The sequence below is a fragment of the Benincasa hispida genome, chromosome 12 (assembly GCF_009727055.1).
Source record: "Benincasa hispida cultivar B227 chromosome 12, ASM972705v1, whole genome shotgun sequence".
Lineage (NCBI taxonomy): Eukaryota > Viridiplantae > Streptophyta > Magnoliopsida > Cucurbitales > Cucurbitaceae > Benincasa > Benincasa hispida.
This window is the reverse complement of record NC_052360.1, coordinates 71,551,106-71,576,026: the sequence shown is the minus strand read 5'-3', so window position 1 is coordinate 71,576,026 and position 24,921 is coordinate 71,551,106. Positions and strand designations below refer to the sequence as shown.

Below are 24,921 nucleotides of genomic sequence, written 5' to 3'. Positions count from 1 at the left end.
AAATGAATCTCTGAGAAATTTTATGGCATCTGAGATTGAGTCTTCTGAACATGATCTTGAGTTTTCTTGTATTGATTTGTATTACTCTGCCTGAGCTTGCTATTGTAAATCTCATAATATTCTTTTATGAAATCAGCTTTTTGATACATTGTGATCCTTCAGCCTCGAATTACGGCCAAAACAACTTTATAATCTGTTCCAAAACTTCATAGCAACGGATCATGCACTCCTTGGATTTGGAGATTTGTTAAATCTTTCTTGGTGCGCTCGAAGAGAAACTGTTATTTTAGAGGTTTGTTTAAAAGATTATCGATTTAAACGAATCTTTGAACCCATTTTATGCCTGCAATAACGTGATTATGTTTTAGTGGCAGTCTCTCGTTAACTTTTTTATTAACACTATTTTAAAATGGTCTCTTCGCAATTTGATTGCTTGTTCCCAATAATTTTCATTTTCTTTTCTGACCAATTTGTCATAATCTCTTCACAAAAATTGCAACTTAACAAAAATATATTTGACTTTTTTTGTCAGGTCCCTAAAACTATTTTTTAAAGTTTTTCCAAGTATTTTGATTTTTTAGTTAAATTATGCAAAATACCGATCAACGAACATTCATCGTTTACGGCATGGACTACCAGGGTATCTAATCCCATTCGCTCCCCATGCTTTCGCACCCCAGCGTATGAGCGGACAATTCTGAAGAAATGGTAAAATATGGGTAAGAGTTCTTGCAGATCTCCCTATTACCGAGAAACCTACAGAAGTCAGAATGGGAAGCCTCTCTCGATTGATAGAAAGACGTTCAGGAGCTGGGAGGGCCTATCGTGAGGGAACTTTCCTTTTNTATCGTGAGGGAACTTTCCTTTTCACGGTAGGCGAAGGTCACTACAAGAAATCCTGTCTTTAGCTGCTTCTCTACTTCCTCTTTGATTTTCAAATGTCTATTCGGGCCTCATTCTCCATCACGTTTTAATAAAGTTTAGTATAATTTTTATTTTCAGGCGATATGTAGGGTGGGGGAATCGAACCTCTGACTTTGAGTTTGACAGTACAAGCACTAAGCTTGAGGATGAAATCATTGTCATTTATTTATCAATCTTTTTTTTTTTACCTCTTACCTTCCATCAACAAACACTTTCAATTGACCCTACTCTTCTACAATATTTCTACCATAAACATATTTATCTCATGATGCTCTCTCTTAACTTCTTGGTTCCTTTTCAAGTATTTGATTTTTGAAGTTTGCATGACTTTTCTCACAATATGTGGCTTCTTTTGCCGCCTTTAACTCTATCTCCTAAACTTGTTTTCCCCTTTAATTGAAATCAAAATGGGATTAAAATCCTTCAACTAATTTTTTCTAATTGCTAATGTATTCTCACATATTACTTTTATTTTTCAACTAATCACAAATCATTATTTCGTCTTCATTTTAATGGAAAGCTAATGAAGTTGTTTTGAAACCATTTCAGAAGTTAAAGGTTAGAATGATAATTCTGAAACGAAAGAGCATAATTGAAATGTACACCAAAATTCGATAATATAAAATGAAACTTGAATCTATATCACATGTACCACTTTTTACAATTTCCTACCACATCATTTTTCAATCTTCGTTTTAATTTAATATTTAATGGAGGAGTTATTTCGAAATAAATTTGAAGTTCACGGGTAAAAGTAAGTATTATTGAAACTTATTTGGTATAATTTAGCCTTTTTTTTAATTTTTAAAGTTGAAGGAAAAATGGAATAAATGGAATTAATATTGACGTGCTACAAAATGAGTTGGAAAGCATAAAGCATATGGATAATTTCTTTTTTCTTTTTAAACTTATTTTCTTTATCTTATGATCCATTTAAAATATGAGAACTTCAATTTGGCTAGTTTGTTTGTATCCAACATGTGTCAGATAGTTGTTGGATATATATGAATTCTTTGTTAGTGCAATAGATGTATTAGACACTAATTGTACAAAGTCACAAGTAAGTCCAACATTTTGTTAGACGTGCATTGAGCACTAGTTAAGTATACTAAATAAACACATATATGACAAAAATAATAAATTTTGGGAGTGAAATCCATCAAACTAATTTTTTAAGCATATAATTGCATAAACTCATTGACTACAAATTTCCTTTTTGTATAAAAACATTATATATTTTAATATATGTGACCTTCCCATATTTGTCCTAGATTTAAAAAAGGTTATATCCCGTGTCCATTTCTTGTTGTATTTCTGTCTCGTATCTGTATTTAAGTTTCGTAAGAAGTTTCTTCTTGACTAAGATTTTTTTTTTTTTTTGTTAGGATTAATAAGGGTATATTAGTAATTAATTATGGAAGTTGTTATGCAGTTTAGTTATAAATAGAGGGAGTAGGGAAGGATGGAGAGGGTGCAAGTACCTCACATTAGGCTTGGATACGTAACATTTTCATCCAATAGTCTTCTTGAATACTTTAGGCAAAAAATTGTGAGAAATAAAAATGATCTTTTAACTTGTTAATATTCATAATCTTTCCTACAAACAGCTTTGGCATGGTGAATGAACGACAAATTTAGAACAAAACTAGTTATCATGTTTCAGTTTATGGGTCGATAGATGATTAATTTTGGTTGTAGATGAGATGGATATAATATAAGAGATGGGTTTTAGTATGGCTCTATTACAAAATTTGGTAGGGGCTATCAAGGAAAAAGGAAATTATTCAATTGAATGCTAATGCATCTGCTCAATTTGGATCTTATGTTTACAAGCTGTTGGGGAACACCAATGTTCATGTATGCAAGAACTAAATCTAGATTGCCCCAAAAACAAAGTAGATAGATGCCTGTTTACATTTTGAAATGATCAAGTACAAAAACCTCTCTAAAATTTCATCGCTCAACTTTGTGCATATGTTTATCATCTCAACCATCTTCTGAGATCAGTGGTTGAAGATGGAGAAACCTCTCCTCCATGGCTTTCTGTATAGCAAGAAGAATAGTTAGACTGTTCCTCCAACCCACTATACCTTCCACAAGCACTTTTAAAACTTGGGCTCTTCATGCTATTTTGATAAACACCACACCCCGCTATTCGACCGTAAGGATCTTGTGGTACTGGAAACGATAGCCGCTTCCTTGCAGTCCCAATTCGTTCCCGCTCGGGTGTTGCTGGCCTTTGCCTTGGCGCACTTTGCGACCGCACTCGTGCCTTGGCTGACTCTGTTGCTGCCATGTAATTTGGCATTGAACTCCCACCACCACTACCCCCTTTCTGATGTTGATGTTTTGACCTCAAGCATGGCGTTTGGGATGTAATGTGGTGGCTGAATTGGTTTCTATCTTCTCTGCTGTAGCGAGGACTTGCCGACCGAACTTGCTGGACTGGTCGAGATTTTGACGGGGATGGGGTGATGGAGAATTGGTGGTGATGGGCTCTGTGGAGTGGGGAGGAGGAGGAAAGCGAGTTTGATCTTTGTGATGATTGAGTTTGGTAATTCGTCGTGTGGAGATTGTTGGGAGATAAGTAAGAGTAGGGCCGAGAGGTGTCGATTTCGAGCGTTTTAAGGGGCTGTGGTCTGTGGTCTGTGGAAGCTCTTGCCCTGCTCTCCCATGGCTTCTTCGCCATCCATTGGTCGAGCCATTTCTGTCCTTCTTCAAGCTCCATTTGATTTCCTATCGATGGACTCTTTCCAGTTCTCCATATCTTGTGTTGTAAATTCATGTCATCAGAAGAAAAATTAACTTAACTTTATTATTTAAGAGATAAATATTGTTCACAAACATAAACTAATGATCATAGGAAGAATAGTTACAACAACATACAAACATGTTTAGAAATTATTTGGGTAAGGCATCCAAGTATGAGGTTTAGATTGCTGACTTATTCAAACTGTGAAGTTCGTTCATTTGTCTAAACAAAGTGGTCATGAGGACACAAACGCCCCGTATGAATTTCGTTGCTGGTTTTTATTTTTTTAAAATTAAGTCTTAGAAATACTTCTTCAACTTCTAAACGTTTTAGAGAGTGTTTGGCCCACTGACTTCACAAGTCGGAGTTAAAAAACTCAATTCTACCAACTTCAATAGTGTTAGTTGTTAAAGTTTGTACATTTATCGAAAAACTTCATCTTCCCCTCTTTCTCTTTCCTTCTCTCTAATGTTCCTTAACTTCAGACTAAACAACCATGCACCTTAAACACACACTTCCTAACTCCAACTAAACAACTCTGCAGCCCAAATACAAACTTCCTGACTCCAACATATTAACTCCAGACTTCATAACTCAACACTCCAAACACCTTAGTTCGTCATCTATGTATTACTAATGTTTTATAAAACTAAGCCAAATTTTGAAAAACTAAACCAAATTTTGAAAACTAAAAAAGTAGTTTTTAAAAACTTGTTTTTGTTCTTGAAATTTGGTTAAGAATTCTAACTTTTTACTTAAGAAAGATGCAAACCATCGTAAGAAATTGAGAAGAAATAAATTTAATTTTCAAAAATCAAATGATTACCAAACGGAACCTAAATAATGCATAGCCAAGATTGAATAGAAATAAAAGAAGGCATAAGGACCTGTTGAGAAAAGGAATGGGATAAAATGTTGTCACGATTCAAAGCAGCGTCTCTTCTTTGTTGTAACATTGCCTTTACTTCTTCAACTGTGTGAGTACGTTCATCCCAATCCTCTGTAATGCTACTTCCTTCTCTTGATACACACTTCTTCCATCAAAAACACAACAAAGTTCTTAAACTTCAAAATTTCATCCTTATTTCAACTCTGCTTAGAATGACTTTATAAGTGCTCAAAATCTTTCTAAGTTTGTGTAGTTTTTCAACTTACAATAGTCTTCCTTTCAGAGACATCTTGAGCATAGCGAGATTCGTAGACGCTGTTGGTGTCACTAAACGTCGACCGTCGGCTACCCTCGAGGGAAAGTCGCATCCGGTGATCCAGCACTTTTTCCTGCACTCTCACTAATGCTTTCATGCATTGCAGCGTTGTCTTTGCTTGCTTCCTCACATTGTGTCCTCTCACTAATGCCTGCAACTTCACCAACCCCTTCAATGCCCGTAGAGCCCTCCTTGCCTTTCGAAACTCAAAAGTTTTAGCTCATCAATGAGTAATTTTTCTAATTCCAACATGAACATATCTTTGTGAATAAAACATGTATTACGCCTCTCCAAAAGTCACAAATTGTCAGTCATTCAGTTGAAATTTATAGAAATTAGCATGCCCAACAAGTTGGGGGGGAGAAAATAGCATTAATTCTAACAATTCATTGTGGACTCAACATCAATTGAGAAACATATCACATGATTTTACTAGATTTCAAACAACTCTTACTTTGGTATTATGAAGTTAAACCATCATTCAACCAAAAAGTTTAAATCGATGAGTTATGCAAATTTAGGACATGTTTGAGAATATTTTTGAAAAGATTAAAATCACTCTAAAAACATGATTGATTTTAACCCCTCTGACATAAAATACGACAAAATTGATTTTAATTATTTTAAAGGTGCTCACTCACCAGATACCCTCTAAAGGCCGTTTGAATCACAATGGCGGCGTGGCGATGGCGATCCAATCCAGGACGGGCAGGCCGGGTGAGGTGGACAGCTTGTGCAGCCGCACTGGCGGCAACCAAGGCAGCTTCAGCCACTGCAAGGGCATGTTTATCTTCTAAAGCTACAGAATCAGTGGGCAGAGCCGGTGGTTTAGACGGCGGTTGGTGGGCAGCGAGTGGCTCCGGCGGCTGGTTTGTTGGTTTTCTGAAAATCCATCGGCGTTTCTCTCTCCTCTGCAGAAACAAAGGAAGTTGAATGAAGAAGAAAGACAATGAAAATGGAAAATCGGAGGATTTGTTTGTTTGTTTGTTTGTTTATACCTTTTCGTCATCATCTTTAGTGGGAGATCTGAAAGCCCTTTTGACGGCAGTCAACCATGAGCTACCTCCTTTCTTCCCCATTGAATTTCTTTAGGGAGCTTCGACTGCATTTACACTAAGAAAAGAAAAAAGAGATCTTTCACAAGAAAGATTTGGAAGCCATTATTAAAGGCAGAGCAGAGAAATGGTACTGCTGCTGAACTTGAGATGTAGCTAATGAGAGAGACAGAGAGACGTTGGAATTGATGTAGGAATCTATTATATATTATTGTTCTTGGCTTTTAAATATCACCACTGGACTCGGTCAAATTGGTAGGTACGTACGTCATCATACTACCTTCCAATATTCACTCTAAAGTTATAGACATAATTCTACTTTCTAACAAAGATGGATCACAATAACATCTCTCTAAGGGACTGTTTGGTGGAAGGAAAAAGATGGTGGGAATGGGAATGAGCTTACAAAGTCCATGTTTGATGGTGGGCTTTGTTTATATATCTTGAAAAATGCATTTTCTAGGCATCTTTTGTTAGGTTTTCACTTCTTCTTCCCCTTCCTACCACCATTTTCTTTCCTTTCAGGAGCTTAGTTATCTTTAATTCCCACACATACTATTTTCAGACATTGTTTTCTCATGCACAACCAAACATAGTCATCATTGATTCTCAGTAATTTTATTCTCAGACCTATAATTTCCAGGCATCCTTAACTTCTGGACATTGAGAAAACCTCAATTCAAATTTCCCCTAAAAGGATACTTTCGAAGGGAGCTTAGTCAAGAGGTCCGTTATCTCCTCATTTTATTGTAATTGTTGTGAAAGTGTTGTCTTGTACATTGAATTCTCTCTCTTTTTTTTCTTTCATTTCCATTAGTGATGTGATTGGATTCGTCTTATTCATTCATGTTTTGTTGATGATTTGATGGTTTTTAGTATAGGGACCAAAGTACTTTGTCTTTTGTGAATGGGTATTGCACCATTTTTAGTTATTGTAGATCTTATTAAAGCTCAATTTTTTGTGCTAGCTTGGCTCTTTGGTGAGTCGAGGGACTTTAGCATTAATGGATTCACTTTGGCTCAACCTTGTCTAAGGCTGGTTAGTCATAACTTTTTCGATCTTTTCTTTAGAGAGTCCATTGGACCAATATATTTTGTCCTTCTAATGTATGTTGTTCATGAGTTAGATTGCTTACTTCATATCCATCTTTGGAAGGGGAAGTTGGATGGTGTGCGAGGGACTAAGGTAATTTGGTTGCATACCTTCCTAGTTGTGAGGTTATTCTTTCTTGGAGGTTGGTCTAGGAGTTTGACATATTCCTTCTTCTATTGTTGCAACAAGACTCATGTAAATCATCTTGATTCATTATGGTTCTTTGTGATTCACTTGAGTAAATACTTATATTTAGCAAAATTGAGGATAAAGGTAGTATGTTCATCTAGTAATTCTTTACCCTAGTTTTTAGAAGGCAATCGTTGATGTTGAGGACTATTTTGTGGAAGTTGGTTCAATTCTCCATTGGAAATTTTTATCGCTTTTATATTTTGGTTTGATGTGTGGTTGGAGCCAAGCTTTATTATTCAACAGTATATACGGGGGTTATTTTAGATGCAGATAGTTCTATTCATGCTAAGGTTTTTATGTTTCTGTTGTTGTTGTTGTTGTTGTTATTGTTGTTTTTGTTCTTGGTTTTAACCTTCTAGTTCAAGAGAATTGGCAGACCTCTCGAGACAAATTCATTATGTGGTGGCAACGTTAATAGGGGGGTTGTATGAATAGGCCTAATTTTTTAAGTTGAATCTTGCTGGTATTTTGTTGTCCTTAGTCTTTGTTCTTCAAAATGTTGGATTTTAGTGATAGCACCCAAAATATGTTATCTTAGTGCCTTTAATCTTGTCCATTCATGATATTTAAAGTGATTAAATGTTTATATTTGTAGGATCTCAGGTAATACGTACATTATGGAGCATTATGGACCGTTTGGGGTTAAATTGAAGCAATTAGGAGCTAAAAAGGACATCCAAGCTTCAAAGGGGAGAGAAAATGACAAATCTGCCCCAGGCAAGAGCGTCACAGTGCCCTATGGTGCTGCACCATGATGCTCTTCATAGAATTCTAAAAAGGGTGTAGCACCACAACGTTGTCCCGTAGTGTTGCGGCATCATTGCGCGGATATAAAATCCGCTCTTTGGTTTTTAAGTCGTATCTTTTTATCTGGGTGTCCATTTTAGGCGAATGACCACTCATTTTCTTCATTTTTTTTGTTCTCTATCTATTTTTTGCATTATTTTTAGAGTTCTTTCTATCTTCTTTATGTAAACAAATCAAATGATGTTGAATGTGTGGAAACTCTTCGGTTCTCTGAGTTCGATCTGTGCTACCATACTGAAAAATTAGGTAGGAATGATTAAATTATTTGGTCTGAAATTAGGCGACAAATTCCACCAACCAAATTGACGTCGTTGTCGAGAAAGTCACTTAATATTTCTTAATTGGTTTTTAGTTAAAGTATTCTTTTGCTTTGATTTGTTTTCTTTTTGTGTTAGTGTTCTAAGCATGACAGGATATCATCAGCAAGGTTGGAGAGAATCTAGTGGAGCATCTCAACCTAGTGACGAGGTTAATGACCTTCACTATCAGCTTTCTGAGTTAACTTCTTTGATTAAACAAATGGTTGTAGGAAATCTGCAGCAAGTGCAAGCATGTAGGATTTGCTCGTTCGATGGCCATCTTAAGCAAGCATGTCTGAGGTTATGATGGAGCCCGATCCCACAAGACTACTCCATGGGGGGGGTTTCTGAGTCAAGGGGATTACATTCCCATCATCCGAATTGAGTCTCAGGACAATTTATTCTTTGACTACAACTTTAGCTATGATATTGGGGGCCTATGTTCTTATAAGGTGAGCCTGATGTGATGTTATCTATCGTCTTTGGCGAGAGCGTAACTTACATGTCCGTTTTTCTATCTTGCACCTCCCACTAGGTGATTTGTTCAAGTTGTTCGGTTTGATGTGCTCTTCTATCATTTTACATGGAGTGAGACTTCTATCGAAGAGATTCATTATAATCTTCCCCTTAGAATATGTTGAATTGAGTTGTTTTCTTGATTATGGTTTATTTGTGCCTTGAACTCAAGCTGTAAGGTTTCATTTTCTTTCTTGAAATTCTATACCTTTGCAAAAATTAATAATAAAAAAAATTTGATCCATGAATTAATTCTAATACTACAATGGACCCATAAAAATATAATCACAATAATATGATATAGTTTTTTGGTATAATATGGGATGGGAGGATTCTCAGCACAAACTTCTTAGGCAGCGGTTGGGTCAAAATATAACATAAGACTATAATTACATCTCTTGCTACAGCAAATATTATTTTGTAGTCCTCAATTAACTACCATTATTATTATTTCAAAACCCCAATTTGCTATAATATTTACTATTTGTTATACTTTTTACTATTTTACATTCATCAACTTTTTATTCTTTGCTACAGTGTTTACTATTTCCTTCTCAAACTAAAATAGTTTACACCTTAAACACATACTACTATAACTCAAACTAAAATAATCTATACCCAAAATACAAACTATTATAACCCAACTATAATAATCTAAGATTATAATAATTAATTCTTTATCCCAATCGCCTCCTTAGTCATTAATAAATAATAACAAACAAGTGAAGCACACTTTAACTAATAATATGATATAATTATCTACTTGATACGACAAAAATTACTTTTGAGGAGCACAAGTAGTTAAGTTCTTTTTTTCAACATTTTTCTGTTACCAAAGATTTCAAAATAAGGATAAATTTGAAGTACGACTTTGATATTACTCGAAAAAATTAATATCCCTCATCCACAATCAATTTTGATCGATATGTCGACGTTGGTGTATTTTATTTACATCTAAAAGAAGAAAAAGGGAAAGAATATTGTTGATAATTTTTATTTTTGTGAGAGAGTGAGGGTCCACATGAACCAAGGCACACATTTAAGATAACGTCAGTAATTGGGCATTGAATCCACTGGGTAGAGTGAGTGAATTTTGTGTTTTTATTATGGTTTTGGTACATTGGGTTTGTGAATAGGCAATAGGCAACAGGCATGGGGAAAGGGTAATGGTGCTGTCAGAAGCTTTGAGAGAAACCCACAGAGGGATCTTTCATAAATAATCGACAAACCAAAAACCCCCACCTTTTTTTTCAAAAATAAAAAGAATACAAAACTCACACACTTCCTCAGGTGTTCATGATACAATACATTATTATAGCACTTTGATAAAATAAATAAATCATCTATGCAAATTACAAAATACCACCAAGTGTTCCGCCTAAAGAGTTCTAGAAATAAATGGAAAACAAAAATCATGTGATCTTAATTCATTCATGTATCATTTTTAAATTCAGGGGTAACAATTTTTTTTTTTTTTAAACACTCTTTGATAAATTTATTTTTGTTGAAGTCATTCAAAAATGAAAGTGTTATTATTGTTTAAAAATTGGAAAGCATGCATAATATCATCTATGACATCATTCATGTAAGTTGACCTGACCAGCTTAGATGTAAAAATCAACTATTAAAATGAATTTAACTATATATTTTGAGATGAAATAAGAATAACAATAGTATTAATCTTTTGTATAGTTATAAAATGCATCACATACACTTTAATTTTCACACACCAATTTCCACATCAACTTCCATTCTTAATTTTTGTTATGACATAAACAAAAAAAAACAAAAAAAAAATAAATAAATAACAAAAAGAGTAATTGCAATGAGTAGTATTTTTAGAAATAATAACCAAGTGTATAACAACATTTTAAAAAAAATTACAAATATAGCAAAGTCTATTCGCGATAGACTTCTATCGCTGATAAACTCCTACTAGAGATATGATCTATAACTGATAGACTTCTGCTAACGATATGATTTATCATTAATAAACTATCTAAATTTTACTATATTTTTAATTTTTTTATATTATATTATATCTGCTAATACTGTTAATCTGATTACTATATTTACAATTGTTCCAAATAAAAAAGGAAAAATAACGATATAATATTTATATGGTTCACTAATGATATGTTAGCTATATCTGTGAGTAAAAAGAATCAATTTCATTATGCTCAAGAATAAAATACATAATAGAGAGAGAATATTGACAATAACACAAAAATTTAAAGGTATTTTTGTATAATTTAACCAAAAAATAAAAAGAAAATTTTGATTGGTTACTTCGGTAAGCGGAAGGTATCTATTATCTAAAGGTGGAAAAGAATAGACACGTGGGGTCACGTGGTAGTAGCAGCAGAAAAGTGAGCAAGCAATTTAGTAATTGGGCAGTGAGGGAAAGTCGGGGGGACCACGTCGTTTCCGCACCCACATGCTACGCTACTCAAGTTAGTCAATGTCTTTTTATGTTGACTGCCACGTGGCATTCCAGCTACTCCATTATTTTCTTTATTATTGCCTTTTCCCTTTTTATGTTTTTTATTCACAAGGGATGATAGGGCTCCATACAATCATTTTCATCTCTAATTTACATAACTTATAAAATATAACTTTCAATTTGATTAAGTTAATGTTATTTTTCTTTTCAAATTTCGAGGGAAAAATCAATCAACAAAATAGAAAGATCTCCTTTTGTTTTCCGCCATGGTGAGAACAAACAACAAGGACAGAATAAGGAAGAGGAAGAAGGAATGACAAACAATGACGACGTCCAGTCAACAATGAAGTAATAATTATGGGGTGAGAAAGATTGTGAGGGTAGAGAGGAAAGAGAGATAACTTACAAACAGAACAAGTTTTTTGACGTCTAGATTTTTTTTTTTTTTTTTCAATGCATCATTTCACAATGTTCATGAAAGAGGCACACATTAAGAGTAGTATAAGTTTTCATGCCAAAATCACTTGTCAATTTCATTTAAACCAATGCGCTCTTAATGAGTCGTTGGTGCATTAGATGAGTAGACATAAATATGCATTCAAAGGCTATTGCACCATCAAGTTAAGAGTCTTAATTCAAATAATAAGTATCACATAAAACTTAGAAATAGCAACGAGCAAGATTTAAAATATCGATGTTGATAAAAATATCGAGGTTTCAATTTTATGAAAAATGTTGAATGTCAATATTAATGGATATCTTTGAAAAATTATTAAAATATATATATAAATTAGAAAGAATATTTAAATTTGTAAATAATCGATTTAGCTTTAAATAAATTAAAATGATAACTATTTATATTATGTTCATATTAATGATATTTGTTATTTAATTTTTATGTTTCATGAAATCTTTTTACAATATAGTGAAAATATCGTCAATTTAATTCCATAAAAATGTGAATTATCGATAAAAATATTGACATATTGATAAAAATTTGATACCATGGCAATGAGTCAAAGTGTCGGTTGAATTTACTTTTGTACACCCCAAAATTATGAAGGACAAATAGTACGAGGAAAAAAAAAATCTAGTTCTACCGTAGTATGGAAGGAGTCTATACCTCCCATCTCCATGTATGACATGTGTCATAGTCATATTTTTTTTATATTCAAATTTTACATGACTTTAATACTTTTAAAGAAGATCACTCTTTTTTTTTTAACTAATAACTTTCTCACTTCATCTTTAATTTATAATATTTTTATATATACCTAATTTTAATTTGTTTCATTTGATCCTTCTCATATTTGATTTCTAATTCTTCACATTCTCTGTTTTTTTTTCCTTGCTCACTCCCTTATTTTTATCTTAATTACTAATTTCTTCATTATTTTCATTTGAATGCAGAAAAAGAAAGATGATTTTATTTATTCTTTTTATTCATTCATCTCTAACAACACATGTATTCAATTTTTTATCTAACAACTCATATATTCATTTTTTAACTTTTATTTTCAAACTAGTTTCACCTCCCATCTCTATTCCTAGTTTTATTTGTTTTTTTACTATTTTTTAAACAAGAATAATGATTTATCAATTTAATTATTATATTTATGTTATATTTATAGGTATAGTTATCCATTATGATATTTTCCATGTGTAACTTTATATTTGAATAATTAAGTAATTTTTTTACAAATTAATTCAATAATGTATTAAAAAAAGACTTTAATGTGCAAATAACAAATTCATATTGAGAGAAGACAATAAATAAAATTGAAATCATAGTATAAGTTCTACTCTCACATTATATCTTCACACATCAAAAAATCATTTGATTTTAACCATCTTGGCGTTTCTCATTTAGAAATAGAGTTGTGTTTGCTTGAGTGAATTGTGTTTGTTGCAATTTGGAGTGTGTTGGTTGGGAATCCAATTCGGATAGAATACCTATATGTATATATCCAATATTCAAATATCAATAACAAATATAAATTAATTTAACAATACGAAAAATGAAAATGACAATATAACATAGCTTTATCTAAAAATAAAAATACTTTTGAACTATACAACAGTTTGAGTAAATGGAAGCATTAGATAACGAGCATTATAAAAATGAAATATTTTGATTCTGATGCGTTGGATAAGTTGAGCATTCAAATGTAGTATTAAAATTTATCGGGATATATGTGTTCTTAGAATCTCCATCTAACTAGATAAACATCATAGAAATCAATACAAATTTTGTAACATATAATAAAGAAATTGTTGGGCTGACCATTCTTCTCAAAGCCCAGATACTCAAGATCAATGCTGGAAAGATGAAGAAATGACTTAGAAATATTCTGCTAAATCCTCGATACTTGAAACTCGGTGCTCGATATCTTCTTACTTGATCCTCGATGAGAATTCCCTTCTTCGTCTAACGAGTCTTTGTTAAATCCTCGATGGAACTTGATGACAACAGAACTAATATTCGATCGTACTTGACGGTTCTTGAACAATACTCGGTGCGACTCGAAGGTGAAAACGATGAACTCGAAGCTACTTGATAGCGATGAACGATGTACGATTGACTCGATATTTAGATTACTCGATGCGATTTGAATGATAATTGAATAGCGCATAATTTGCAGTAAAGAAAACACTCGTATGAACAAGAAAGATAAGGCAAGAAGATGAAAACACAGTGTTTACATGGTTTGACAAGATTGCCTACGTCCACGGGAAGATCTAAATTCTTTTTACTGATGAAGATTGTGTACATTTTTATTGTTTTCAGAAAACTAAGAAAAAATGATGATAACTCTCTATTTTGAATTTAAAATCAGTGGTATTTATAGAGTATACCAGCTGACCATTTATAAAGTTAGTTATAAATAAACAAAAACTGAGGTATTTGAGTCAAAGCTTCTTCAGAAACTAAAACAATAGATAAAGTTACAAACATAAAAAGAAAGATCAAACTAATCATAATCAATTCCTTTTTTGTAGGTTGAGCTTCAATACTTTGGTACTTTTCTTGTGTTTCTTCTCAATTTGACTTTTTATTCGAACATTTCTTACTTGTTTCATTCTTCGATGTGGAGGATCCAAAATATGAAATGACTTGGATTTATGAGTACTACCTTCATTGTCTTTTCTTCATCGATATTTTTTTTTATCAATTTCAACCTCTTTAACTACATAACCAATCATCCATTTTCATTGCCCTCAACATCTTTCAATACTGTTCAAGCCTTTATGCAAATTATCTTAAGCCATTTTAACTGTTACATTTGTCAATACACCTTTATTAGCAAAACATTGACTTTCTGCATAACTTGGCTCGTTTTAAAGTTTCCTTTGGTTGTTCTATAACTTGGCTCATTTTAAAGTTTCTTTTGGTTGTTCTATTAATTCCTTCTCCATCATTACTGTTTCTCCTCAATCCATCTTTTGCATATTTTATCCATCTCTTTTAGATATGTCGAGGAGGAATGGAAAAAATATTATGAAAATTTAAAACTCTTAAAGTGTGCAAACATTAGATGCGCATAGATTCAAACTTCTTACACTTACATTTGACAATTTGATCAAAATACATGAAATTCACCAAGTACTCTTTCATGTCTCCATATTTCACCAACTTATAATTTCATTGATTCTCATTGTTACTAATCCTTTCAATACCTATCAATAATGATTTAAATAACTCATCTTGAAATTATTGAAAATTAGTATGGATGTACTCTTTGGGTGCTTGTTGGATCATGACTCCAAACTTACTTGGCCTATTTGGTATAGTTTGATTACATTTGAAATCTTTAATGAATTCAGTTCGATGAATCATTTCGAGCACTTTTTCATAACGAATAACAAATTATGTGAGTGATGTGGACTTACTTGTCATACTTCGAAAAACACTATTCATGCTTTCACTTCTTTGTGTTGACAATATACCTGCAGATAAATATTGCTTGCTGAAAGCTGGACATCATTTCCTTCGTAACTCAAAAAAAAATTCTAAGTCATGAACTTTGAGACAAATCAATAATGGTTAGCAGTTGATTCCACACGTCTTTAAACTCTTTCTTATTATCACAATTGTAAAGACATCTATTGAATAATATTTTAAAATCACGTATTCTTGAATAATGAGCAAGGTGCTTAGGAGCATTTTGACCGATATGCCATAAACAAAGTCGACGTTGATTCTCAAGAAATAACTTTTCAATTTCACTAGTCATTGCTTGACATTTATCATTAAATATTGTTTGAGATTGGTGGCATTCCATTGCCGTAGAAACGCTTTAAATAACCAAATAAATGATTTTATAGTATCATCAAATAAAAATGCACAACCAAACAGGATATTTTGTCCATGATAGTTTCACTCTAGTAAAAGGTGCACATATCATGTTGCACTTATTTGTTCGGTATGTGGTGTCAAAAATAAAATCTCCAAAATAACTATAGTCCATCTTAACCTACCAACTGCACAAAAGAAGTTTGTTAGATGGTTTTCAGAATCAACTTGCATTGTATTAAAAGAAAGATGTATCCTTTGTTTGCATTCTCTTGAAGTGATTTATTACACTTTGTGTATCTCTAGCTTGAAATGTAGTTTTTCTTTTATCCCATAAAAACTTGTCACGATGAAACTAAAAAATCCTACATTATGGGCAGCACTAGCTCGCTCAACCATATAAGAAAATATATTACTAGGTCTAATTCCAATATTTTCCATGGTTTCAATTATATTTGTTTGCATCTCATCTTTGTGTCAACGGGATCTAAGCATATCTTGGTGATCATGATTATGATCAAAAGAAAATTGAGAAATAATCCATTCTCCCCTTTCAATTGTAAATTCTATTTTCGCCAAACATCTTGTCCTTGTCTCTAATTGATTGACTTTTTTAATGTAGGAAGGATCATTCAACTTTTTGTGACCTTTTTTCGAACAAACAAATGATCTATTCCTTAAAGTTCTATATGCTAATCGTCGATATTGATTTTTTCGAACACTAAAACCAATTGTTTTTGCATATTCATTATAAAACTTGAATGATTCATCTTCACTTGCAAACACCATTCCCATCTTTGGTATATGTTCCTCATCTAACCTAAAAGGTACAAAAATTGTTTTCTCTATCTATACTTCTTCCTCTACTTCAATTGCATTGTCTAAAACGTGTAATTTATATCTATATGTTCAATTAGAAGGAAAAAACTCATTACATGTAGTTCTGAACTAGCCATTGATTGCCAACAAAAAGTATAACCTATAATTTAACAATAATGTCACTCAAAATGAAAAATCTAAAAAGTATATAAGAAAATAAAATAAAAACTTCAAAACATAACATACTTAAAGAGTTATTTGTACTTGTTTGGTAGAGATAAGTGAGCCAATATATTTATGCATTCGAGAAATAAATAAAACTGTGTTGATGGAAAATTTGGGACAGGGGGAATGCACCTAATCCTCATGTGCCATCATCAGTTAGATTTGTAATTTGGGAAGAGATGACTTGCAAAACAAAGAAAAAGAGTTCTGATTCTAAGTCATTAAGAGATTGAAGAAGAGAGAATTAGTCAGAAGTTTTAAGTTCCCAAATATGGAGCCATAATGATCTATTTATAGGGGATTTGATTTATGGTTTATCTTAATTGGAATAAGATATGAAATTTAACCCTCCTAAGATTACGATATGACTTTTCCTAATCCCAAACAAGCTAGATTAAATCTTACCTTATCGTATTTTTTTTTTAGAAAATATTTAGTTTTATTCCGATAGGCCAAAATTCTCTCCTCAACAGGAAGAATGAATGAAGTAAAATAGTTAGAGTGAGAAAAGAAAAAGAAAACAATAAAAGAGATTGTAAAGAGTTAGAAATCAAATACGAGACAGATAAAATGGAATAAATTAAAATTAGACATATATAAAAACAAGAACGTTGTTAGTGGAAGAAAAAAGAGCGATGGTTGTTTTAAAGTATCTCTGTAAAAAATTAATATAAAAAAAATATGATGGTGACACATGTCACACATGAGAGGTATGGACCCCTTCCATAACCGCAGGACTAGATTTTTCCCTAGGAGAAGGTCACTTCTGCTGTGCTCAAATATTTACATATATTCATTGATCTATTGATATATCTTTCAATCAGAGAATTCAACATCAAAATTAAGGATTAGTACTTGACATCTATGATATCTTTTATAAATATCCATAAAATATTAACCAAAAAAAAAAAATTATAGTTCTTAATGTGAAGATATACACTAATAATAAGTTATATAACTTCAATGCCAAGAAAATAGGATAATCCACCAAGATCTTTAAGAGAAAGTTCAACCTTCAGATTAACGACAACAATTACCTTTGGTTCATATATCCCGTGACTATCATATCATCAACATACATTATTATATATAAACGTGAAATTTCTCCTTTAATGAAGTAAAACAGTGAACTATCCATCCTTGAGTTCTTGAATTCCCAATTAACCCGTACTTTTGCAACCTTTCAAATCAAGTTCTAGAGCTTCTTTTAATCCATACAAGGCACGATTCAGTTTACACAAAAAAATGAGGTTTTCTTTACTGACAAAACCTTTGGATTGTGACGTGTACAGAAAATCTTCTATTTTTCTATTTAGAAAGACATTATTAACATCTAATCGTCTCACTTTCCAATCATAGTTTGCAGCATAAGTTAACATAATTCGGATTCTGGTAAAACTCTTTTGCCACTAACATTGCTTTGTATTCGTCTTGATTTTGACGACCCATCTACATCCAACAAGGTTAGTGCCGGCTGTGCATGAAATAGACTCCAAGTTTATTGTGTTCAAGTGTCGTCGTTTCAGATTGCATAGCTTTTCTCCATTCAACTGATTGTAGAACTTCGTCTATTGATCTAGGCTCATGAACTTCAAGATTATTAACATGATAAGAGAGGTATTTATAGGTTTTCCGCATGAAAATTCCACTTTTAGATTATGTTTGCATAGGATGTAGAGAGGTGGTTTGTTTATTAGTTCAGTGGTAAATGTTTGACATAGAGTTAGAACGTTCAGGGACTAGAGCTTGTTCAGGAGGAATATTTTTATTTGTTGGGAAAAAGTTTCCAAAGGTTGTTTTGATATAGGAGACAAATTTTCGATTTGGACTCAAGTTACTAAGGCCTAGTTTGGTAACTATTTTGTTTTTGTTTTATTTTTTAAAATTAAGTCTATGAACACTACTTCTATCTCTAAATTTCTTCGTTTGTTATCTATTCTTTATCAACGGTTTAAAAAACCAAGCAAAATTCTGAGAACTAAAAAAAATAGTTTTCAAAAAGTTGATCTTGTTTTCGGAATTTGGTTAAGAATTCAATCATTGTACTTAAAAAAAATGCAAATGATTGTAGAAATGTGGATGAAATAGACTTAATTTTCAAAAACAATAACAAAAAACCAAATGGTTACCAAATGAGACCTAAGTGAACTGGTATCTAATTCTAATGGGCTAATCTGAAAAACTAAACTCTAGCCTTTAATTTTGAAAATCGAATAATTTCCAATGACCAAATAAATTTATAAACTCTAAACCTAACCGAATCTATAGTATTAGTAGGTTGGATTGATCCACAAGATGCACTATATTTAATTTTCTCTAATGAATTACTAAAGTTGTTAAGGTAAAAAAGGTAGGGGGTTTATGATTGTTTGTTTGCAAGATGAATTGTAAATAGCATGAAAAAAAATAAAGGCAAGAATTGAAAAGAGAAAAGTCTAACTTGGATCAATTCATGTGTTTAATTGTTCATTGGATGTTAAAAGTAATCATCAAAATCATGCAAGTGCTTAGCCAACTTGTCCAATAGTACCGTGACAAGTGCCCTAGGACATTAATCAATATGTTTGATTAAATAAGTGCTCAATGAATTGAGTACGAACGCGCTCCATAAACATCTCACACTCGCATTACGATGAAGGGACAAGCTAAGACGATTAGTTACTAAGTATTGCTTAAGTAGTCTAATCGATTTTATTCTTGAACTAACCAATCATGCAATATTGTAAAAGGGCCATCATAAATAGAAAATCAATTTACACATAAGCATGCTTTTATTTGTGCTACTAAAGATTAACACACAACTAGATGTTACGGAATGTGATTCAATTACTAGCAAAACAATAAAAATATGCAAGGAAGATCAATCCAAATATAATCCAAGACCTATAGAAATTCAAATACATTCAAGAATCATTAGCATTCTTGAGATAAAAGTGCTCACAACATAACTTCAATGAGTTTCTTTCTCAACCTAAGCTAGAAAGACTACTTACCTTAGTCATTAAACATTGAGATTGAGATCCTCATGGCCAAAATTAGTCCCCACACATAAAAATAGATTCAAAATAGTAAATAATAGAGAAAGCAAAGGAGGAGGATGAGGCTCAGAGGTCAGATTGTGTGGATTGAATGGATAGTTTGACCTAATGGAAGAAAACTTCTCTTTATAATCCTATCGCAGGATCGTGCTTGGTCAAAAATGAAAATGCACCACAGGACAGGGTTGCAATGTTGATGCCTTTCCTCAACTACTTTGAACAGTGTTGCGACGCTAGGCCTCTAGGGGTAATTTCGTCATTTTCAATCCCTCTTTGACCTAAACGCTTCGTTTGAGCTCTAAATACTTTGTTTTACATTGGTTTTCATCCCAACGTTCAAATCTATCTCTTTAGTGCTTAAAACCTACAAAATCATTGATTAAACACATTAAACCACATAACGAACTTGAGTTAAGCTGAACGAGATAACACACTTTGGGAGCTATTGAAAAGTGATTTTTTTTGCCACTTATCTGGAGTTATTTTTACTTTATATTATTAGATTTTATATCATTTGCTAGCGATTTTATAGATTTAGCAAGAAAACAAGATTTGGAGTTAAAAGAGAGTAAAAATGGACCAATGCTACCTAATAAAGTTGAGAAGATGCTAAATCTTCAAAGTATATGGAAGGAAACAAGATCAAATCGCCTAAAAAGGGTGTCAACTTTCCTTTTAGGAAAAACAAATTTTGTTTTAGAAGCTTTCCTTATTAGAAAAAATGTATTATTGGAAAGCTTTCCTTCTAAGAAAAGAATGTATTTTTGAAAAGCTTTCATTTTTAGAAAAATGTATTTATGAAAAGCTTTCATTTTTAGAAACAATGTATTTTTTAAAAGCTTTCATTTTATATTTTTAAAAAGTTTTCTCTATAAAATCTAGGGATCTCCAACCTTCCAAAACACGAAAAACTAAGAGCTTTAAAATGAGTTGTGCTGCAAAATAGTCGAGAGAGTGGGGGATATTGATTCAAGGTCGTCTTAATCCTGAGGTGTGAATCAAGGCTTGATTGATGGTCTTCAATGATGAGGAATCACTTCAACAGTAATTCTTCCTTGTTCTTTTCACTTTCTTTACTGTGTATGTTTGTTGATAGATATGAGAATATGTTGTTGATAATGATGAGCGAGGTGAACTTTTTTTATGGATTTAAGTTCATGTTTGCCATTTTTCTATGGATGTTGTGGATCTGGTTTCAAGAACTTAGTAATAAATTAAGTTTGTATGAAAAAAGATTATTATTGGAAGATTATAATCTAAAAAATAGTTTCTAGACTTAAACATATCATTGACACAATATTCTATAGAACCTTTCCATGACTTAATGAAGTAATTAAGAAAATTAACATTATTGAACACTTTTGTCTCTTGGATTTTAGTCTTTAGTTTACCTTTGTTTTGTTTGTTCTAAAAATCACATAATCTAGATTCCAATCCTTAAATAAAATAAACTTGATTCTAGAAAAGATAAACCTAATCTGGGCATTTGATCTCCAGAGGACAATGCTCGATCTCTCAAGACAATTTTACTACATTACACTTGACACGTGCATTTGCATATTCACTTTAGCTATCACTACACTTCATGTGTTACAAAGGAAGTTAATCTTCTATTCCACCTTGATTTCAAGAGTTCTTAGAAGTATAAGTAATTGTTCCTATATTTTTATGGTTCCAATTATAACTTATTGGGAGTATGAAAGTCGACTCAAGACTTGGATGCCTTTAATGGGTGGATTAGGGAATATGTATGGGTTTCTAACGAGTGGGTAATTGTCGAAGTTGATGCTCTAATCTTGAATTACTAAGTAGTTTGAGAGTGAACTAGCAACTTAGACATTAGAGATAAGCAAGTTCATTCTAATTGTTGCAAAAATCTCGTTTGACCTAGTCTAGGGTAAGGCGACCGCATTGGATTTTGCCTATTGAGTAATGCAACCACATTGAAGCAAAAATCCAATTTTCTTGCGCAAGACAAAATATGGCAGTTCTTACTAAGAATAAAATTTTTATCCCTAAAAATCTTATGTTATTACAAATTAGTCCAAAACAAGATATATTTTCGTTCTTACTGACTTATAACCTTTTAAGTACATAGTTTCTTCAAATTATAGTTATTCACCCAAGAGATTACCTTAAATATAAGAAAAAAAATAGACACAATAATGATGTTCAGTAGTGCAACAATGCAACAATTTTTTTCATAACAATTATTGCGATTCCATTGTACACAATGAAAAATAATGATGGAAAATCTAAACATGATTTCAAATTACTTGAAAAAAAAACCAAAATAGAAAAAATAATGTAGGTTAATTATATCGGTAACAAACTATAATCACTCGTAGTCCTAAGTATCATAGCGTAATATATCAGTGATAAACGGATGTTAATTTGTGATATTAAACTATTAATGATAGATTTTGTTCATATATTATATTCTACCATTGATAGAATGATATTCATCTATGATATTTGAAGGAAATATCATCCTATCACTGACATGGGTAAGTCAACTAAAAGCATAGATAGAAATTTATCATCGATGCATTTACTTGGCAAGTCATCACCAAGTATCAGAAATTGAAGTTTATAATAAAATTCTTTTTAGTGATAAACTTTTACTGGTGACACATTTTAGAGATGTTCATTTTTTCCACAGAACCCATCTTATAGGGGTAGATTTCCAGTTTAAGCAGATAATGGGAGAGGGATCGTGGAAAAAATTATCCATAAACTAAATATGGATAGGAATGGGGCATCCATTTTCTATCTCTGCCTTTACACCTGCTCTCATCCGTTTACCTCTTTTTTTAAATTCATTAATTAAAATTTTTAAAAGAAAAAAAAAATAGAATTCTTTTTTTCAAGGAAAATCCCTATCTTGATCCCACTAAATTAAATGGAGAATTTCTTGGAAATGGAATATGAAATAAGGAATAGGGATGGGGCTGGAAAAGTCATCCCAGACCCACCCTATTCGTTGGACATCTCTATACATCTACATGACAAATCAACTAGAAACTTAATTGAAGTCTATAAATGATAAAATGATATTTCTATGTAAAATGACGATATAAATATTATAATCTATTATTAATAAACTTTAATATCTGATAGACTGATATCACATGTGAATATAAGAGTAAAGTTGAAATTAAGAAAAATTTAAATATAAAGTTGTCGTGTCTGCGATATTTTTACAATTATAATTTCTATTTTTGCAAATATTTCGGCCGGTATTGTGATTTACTACACTTCTAGAATGGAAAATTGGGCCATTAATGATATTGGGCTTTGTTTTGGACTTCATATTACTCAACACAGAGTACAGTAAATAACCTTTCATTTTCATGTAATATGATGGATAATATAATATTGTGAATAAAAATAATTTAAACTATTATTTAAATCTCATTCAACACATATATATAGGAAAGACAATAAAATTCCAAACTCAACCACTAATGAATTAATTTTGACAACTTTTCGAGCAGAAATAGACCTCCCTAAACACAAATAAAGTGGTATCTTTGACTCAATTCAAATCAATTAGGACCAGAGAATAAACTTCTTGACCACAAGAGTTGATCACTTAACACATGATAACTCGATATTTATATTCTACTTTACTGTTTTTGACATGCAATTGACTCAAAGAAACGTCAAATTGCAAAGGGACGAGGGTGATATCCTTCTAAATTAGTTATCTAAAGTGATATGAACCGTTTAGAGAACAAGCAAAACCAAGTTAATGTCACAAAGCCGCACCCCATTGTCTTTTGCCACTCACCATTCGTCATTTTTTTAAAAATTAAGCTTTATTTGGAAAGAAATCTTGTAATTTTTCTCTTTGTATAGTTGTGAATTCAACTTTGTTGACTTTCTCTAATGTTTGACTTAGACTTGGTAAACTTTGACTTGGATGCTTGGGCTTTTGTTTTAAAAGGGCTTAAGCCCACTCCTTCCCCTTGGTCCTTAGACTTAGTTTAGGAAAATTATGAAGAGTACCTATAGAAAATATCCCATAATGAAAAATTTCCAATTTGAGAGTGTTGTTGCAAATTGCCCAAAAGATTTCAAGGGAGGAAAGGGAAGATATTTTTGTCCATTTATACCTCTAGTATATCTGCTTATTTACCGTCAAACCATACAACATAATTTTTTTAAAAAAAAAATTAAAAGGAGGAGATTACGTTTGGGTGTGAATAATATATACATCAGTTAGAGTTGTATGGGAGGTTTGTGAAATTAATATTTACAGTCGATTACTCAATTGATATCTTTTGGATTAATATAGTTTTTTTAACTTCTCTCCATCTTTACCGGTTAGTAATATGTTTATTTTAATTGGGTAGATTATGCAATAATTTTGTTGAATTTTGATTTCTCTTGTTTTTAATTTTGCATAATTTTCTAGTTTTGTATGACTTAAAAATATCTACAAGCTCCCCAAATAAGGGATGTGACAAAATTTTATTTCAAAAAATAATACTACCGTATAAAATCTCTAATATTTCATGTTATAACCCAAGGATAAACAAAATCTTTTAAATATTTCTATTTAAAGTATATCTATTATCTTAGATTTAAGATATCTACATTTTAAATTTTTTGGCTGGTCACACAGAAGTGAGGCATCGTAGCATTCCATCTCATTTTTCATCGATGGCAACAAAAATAAACCAAGAGAGATGCCGGTGAAGCAAATGGCCCAATTGGTTGGCATCCACCTTAGAGGTTGAGGTCGACACCAACTCGTGCCTTTTCCTTAGATAGATACCAAAGAAGAGAGGAGCAAAAGCAATTGAGCCATTGGGCTCAATTGCCCCACCTCTATCTTAGAGACTGAGATCAAGACCAACTTGCCTCGTTCTTTGGAGCCTATTCTCAGTAGACACCTATCTGGCATTTCCGTGTGATCTTATCCAACCTTCGAGAGTCCTATTCCTTAAAGAATAAAGGAAATCTAAATCTTTTTTTCTAAAAGGATGAAGAAAACCCCAAGTTTAATCCCACTACACATAAATCATGACAATTCCATATTAGGTTAAGTTTATCTTCTTCCTAAATTGTTTGTTATGATCGTTATGCTGAAACTAACCTAAGCATTGGAATGTTTGTGGTAAGCACCACATTGGTATGCTATTCTAATTGTTTTGCAAGTGACCTATTCTCCAAAATACAAATTAACCATCAATGACACATGAAGGTCATGTGAGTTTCCTTATCTAAGTTTTGCTAACAACTACAATAAAA

At 32.1% G+C, this 24,921-nt stretch overlaps 1 protein-coding gene and 1 long non-coding RNA gene across 3 annotated transcripts; one reads left to right on the top strand and one right to left on the bottom strand.

Moving 5' to 3' along the window:
* Positions 1-2,686: 2,686 nt before the first annotated feature.
* Positions 2,687-6,139, bottom strand: LOC120092466 (protein IQ-DOMAIN 1-like). 2 transcript variants are annotated; one of them, XM_039050558.1, is made up of 5 exons: positions 5,880-6,139; positions 5,523-5,792; positions 4,832-5,077; positions 4,564-4,710; positions 2,687-3,691 (listed from the first exon to the last, which is right to left on the bottom strand). In XM_039050558.1, the coding sequence occupies exons 1-5, from the start codon at positions 5,958-5,960 to the stop codon at positions 2,906-2,908; spliced, it is 1,530 nt and encodes a 509-aa protein (XP_038906486.1). In that variant the 5' UTR covers positions 5,961-6,139; the 3' UTR covers positions 2,687-2,905. The 2 variants fall into 2 exon arrangements, with proteins under 2 accessions (XP_038906486.1, XP_038906487.1); XM_039050559.1 differs by having other exon boundaries at positions 4,564-4,707; positions 5,880-6,137.
* A 771-nt stretch (positions 6,140-6,910) lies between these two features.
* LOC120068553 lies at positions 6,911-8,818 on the top strand. Its single transcript, XR_005479225.1, has 3 exons — positions 6,911-6,975; positions 7,064-7,122; positions 7,817-8,818. It is a non-coding gene; the product is annotated as an uncharacterized LOC120068553 (long non-coding RNA).
* The last annotated feature ends 16,103 nt before the right edge of the window (positions 8,819-24,921 follow it).